Raw genomic sequence first — 4,221 nt, 5'->3', positions numbered from 1 at the left:
GCTGCAATCCCAAAGGCACATGGCTGAGGCCACCAGCTGCTCTGCTGGATGGACAATCTCCTCTAATGCAATTAACTGTCTCTGAAAACCTGCCCCAAGGGGCAGCAATGGGTTGTTTCCAACTCTATGGTACATGACAACATTATATAAGAACTCTCCAGTCTGGGACACTCCTAGATCATACTCAAGCCTTGGATTTAGTGATGGGAAAATGACATATTGTAGACGAAGTCTTAGGGCAGTGACTTTACTTCCTCCAACTCTGTGAGGTATCCCAGGATTTATCTTGCTGGATACTTTCTGGAAAACTATGCAAAAAGGCAATTGGTCATGGTAACAGTTCAATCTGACTGACTACTACTCAGGTATGACTTAATAAACCGAGTCCTTTATACTAAAGTCACGTGGGGCAATTTGAATTTACACTCCTGATTACGTGTTTTCTGTTGCTCTAGGTCTACAACCTGTGTCGACCAACAATCATCGTTCAGTGTCTCTGGCAGGATTATTCCTGTTCTTTTAGGACTTCTGTGTCACAAGTTAAGGATAACACCTGTAGGTACTGTTGTGGAATTCCAGTTTGAAACCAGGAGCATACAAATATGCAACAAATTATTATTGGTTTGAGCAAGGGTCAACATGAGGGTAAACGAGAAGCTGCACAACTGAGCTCTGGGGGCTTGGCATCTAAAAGACAATGTCCCTAGTGGAAAGTGATTATGGGGAACCCAGGACCTCCCCTGACTTAGGAAGACCTGCTGGGCCTGAAATGAAATGGCTAAGTAGGTAGGAATGGTTTTCTTGCAGCATTTTTTATTTGCGGGATAAAAGTGAACTTTCAAGTCGTCTCAAAACTAACAGGTGTTAGTTGAGAACTTGCTAATTTTTTTTTTTTAAGTGGGGCAGAGACTGGGAAAGAACAGAATGAAAAGTAAATAAATTGGAAAAAACAAGTGTTGGGCATTTAACTATTGTTTACTTTCTTATTAAATAACAGGAACTTTTATATGAAACAATCCTTGGGTAAAACACAGATAAGACACTGGAAGCCCAAATCCTGTCCCTATCAGGCCTTTTGAGATATTTCCAGTCTGTGTGGTGTGGTCTGGCATCCACTTGGGCCAAGTTCTATTCCATATGCCTTGGTAGACAACCAAGAAGAAGAAAGAAAAAGTAGAGTCTGAACTTCAGAGACTGTTTTTTTGTTTAATGAAAATTAATTTAATAATTTATTATAATGAAATAATTTAAAAAGTAGATTATTACCAAAATTATTCCAAATTATTAACCTGCAACATCATTTTTTTTAGACTTTGCAATTTCAACAAGTGACATCATTTTATTACTAACACTGGTTCAAAATCTCATGCTATTCCACATCCTGTAAATCTTTTCCTCATTTCTTAACCCATTATCTAAAACTCATCCCTTCTTCAGAACCCCAGTTCAAGAACCACCTCAGTGATGAAGTCTGCCTAGCCTTTAATGATCTTGTTTCTCCAAGAGGGTAGTGTACTAGGGGGGAGGGGTGGGAGGGGAAAAAAGTGCAACAATGAATGAACAGAAACCCAAACTCTCTGTAAATTTTTACTGAAATTAATAATAAATTTAGAAAATGATCTTGTTTATAACTTCATATTATTAATACTCAGCAGTATCCCAAAACCAGCAGATACCAAATGTGCCGCTGCCTATGACTCCAAATAAATAAAGACTTTGACAATACAGGTGTTGTTAGGTGTCACTGAGTATGACTCATAGTTGACCCTGTGAACAAAAGATCTGAAACAAAAAAAAAAAAAGATCTGAACCCTGTTCTATTCTGCACTATCCTCACACTTGCTGATATGCTAGAGCGCACAGTGACAGTCACCGCCATCAGTCCACCAGGTGGAGGGTCTTGCTCTCCTTCGCCGACCCTCCACCCTTCCTAGCATCATGTTCTCCTCCAAGGAATAGCCCTTCCTAGCAACATGCCCAAAGTATTAGTCAGTGGAAAGAGGTTATTGTGTGGGAATCAACACACAGCAACCACAATCAGGGTCTAGAGAATCATCTAAGCACCCTCTCTGCACATAGTAACAGTTTAGACCTGCCAGGTTCCTTGGTTTGCATTTCCTAAGTCCAGATACTTCTCTTACAGCACAGGGAAAACAAAGTACTGGAATGAAGGCTAGTTTTTCCATGTAGGGTGGGTCTTGGAGTAGAGCAGCACTGCTGGCCAACCAATCATTCATGAGGGACTCTCTCATTGGGTCATCTGGGCTAGATCAGTCCTTAAGCCCAGAACATCTCACTATGTCAGCATGGCACTGCCTTCTGTACCATGCCTTGGGCCCACTGCAAAGCAGGCTGGAACTGCGGAGCTCTGTGCTTCTCTCAGAAGACCAGGCCCTCCTGGACAAAGATATGCACATACCCAGAGTCCTGTCTCCACTTCTCATTGGCATGATCCTGAAACAGAACTGTTGAGAAACAGGGAGCAGGACAGCCACAGCAAGCCGTCAGGTCAGTGGAAAGATCCAAACTCCCTAAGCAAAAGAAATGAAGAATATGTAAGTATCAAGCGTCAGCAACCAAGAGTTCTTCAGAGTTGTGAAGAATAGCAAGGAAGGTGGCCCAATAGTCCAGCAAAAAGTAGGAAGGAGGAGTGGCTGAGAAGCAAACAGATGAGTAAAAACAAAAGTGAGTTACAACTGAGGGTGTTTAACACCGCGGCAGCGTCCTAACTCAGGTTCCCTACATTACATTCCTTTCACCAAGGTGTGAACCAATCTTGAGCTACTCTGGTGGGAGGGCTGGCTGATGAAGCCTGAATAAGCTGGCTGGCAGGGCAGTAGGTTTGGGGATGAGATCCAGGCAGAGGCAGTTCTCCACCAACTTCACTCTGGAGATGACTCCATGTTTCAGAACTCTTTACTTTTTTCTTCATAGATGAGCTGTTTTTCCTAGTTTCCTTTGAAAGGTCAGGCTCAAAGTCAAGTTTTGGAGGTCTAGGTTCATTCTTCAAAACACCCGATACAACTTTTGGAGACACTTTCCTCATGTTTAAGTTTTCTTTCAGAATGAGTCTAACAGTTTCCTTGTCTAAATTTAACTCTTCAGCCATCATTCTCACCGTTAACTGCCTGTTTGAACAAACCAAGTCCTTGACTTTGTGGATATTTTCATCTGTCCGGTGGGTGACTGGACGACCACTTCTCGCATCATCTCTAATATCTTCCCGTCCTTCTTTAAACCTTTTGTGCCAGTCAAAAATTCTGGCCCTTGACATGACTTCGTGTCCATAAGCTTCTTTTAAAAGGTGGTGAGTCTCGCTTGCAGACTTGTTCAGTTTCACGCAAAACTTGATGCTAATCCTTTGTTCTAAATAACGGTCACTCATTTTGGCACTTAAGCAAAAAATGAAGGGAAAGCAGAAATGCAATTTCTGTGACTGCAGGCAGACTCAAGTCGCTATTCTTGTTCCAATGCAAGCTTCAAAGGAAAATTACCTCTAATAATTTTACGATAGAGTAATTATTTTCAGAGTTTTTGCTCCAGTTCAAGGTGAAGAGGTTTGCGCGAAGTTAAAGAGGTTAAGGAGCAGCTGCAAAGCTGGAGAAAATGACATTTCCTACAATTTATGTCTACTTTCAACCCGTGCATGCAGTTCTGCTGGGAGTTCGCAAGTCTGTTAGAACGTCAAGATCCCGCAGCTCGAGTCCTCAGTGATTTCTGCAGTACAGGCCTAAGTAGTGACAACTTAAGCAAGCAGAGAAATGCAACGATGATGTAACGCGCTAGCTCGTCCTGGGTCAGCAGAAAGCCACGCACATCAAACCTACCGGAGTAGCCTTTGGGCTCGCTTGCAGGAGTCCCGGGAGACATACTCGCATGCGCAATTCCCTCCCCTCACGTGTTAGGCCTTGCGCAGGCGCATTGCGGTAGCCTCGCACCAGGCCCCGCCTCCGCCCTACACGCCCTAGGCAAGCGCGCTTCCTTGTGTTGCCCGCCCGCCCTCAGAGAAGTCGGCGGAAAGGAGGGGGCGGGGAAGGAAGGCTGAGGGAAGAGAGGGCACCCCCGGGCTCCACGGTGCATTGTGGGAAGGAGGCGGCAGCGTCCCGGGCGGGCGGGAGGTGCACCAGCGGCGGCGGCGGCGGTAAATCCTCCCGGCCGCTCACAGCACTGTGGAGCCGCGTCCCCAGCCCGGCCTCGGACTGCGGCGCCCCTCCTGCCCCT

At 44.9% G+C, this 4,221-nt stretch overlaps 1 protein-coding gene across 1 annotated transcript; it reads right to left on the bottom strand.

The window, feature by feature from the left end:
- Positions 1–2,755: 2,755 nt before the first annotated feature.
- LOC102852979 (putative uncharacterized protein FLJ37770-like) lies at positions 2,756–3,385 on the bottom strand. Its single transcript, XM_006882865.1, has one exon. It carries the CDS (start codon positions 3,383–3,385, stop codon positions 2,756–2,758), a length of 630 nt encoding a protein of 209 aa, XP_006882927.1.
- Positions 3,386–4,221: the final 836 nt, after the last annotated feature.

This window comes from Elephantulus edwardii, unplaced genomic scaffold (assembly GCF_000299155.1).
Source record: "Elephantulus edwardii isolate Elephantulus edwardi_28Jun2011 unplaced genomic scaffold, EleEdw1.0 scaffold00025, whole genome shotgun sequence".
Classification (NCBI taxonomy): domain Eukaryota; kingdom Metazoa; phylum Chordata; class Mammalia; order Macroscelidea; family Macroscelididae; genus Elephantulus; species Elephantulus edwardii.
This window is presented reverse-complemented; position numbering and strand designations above follow the sequence as displayed.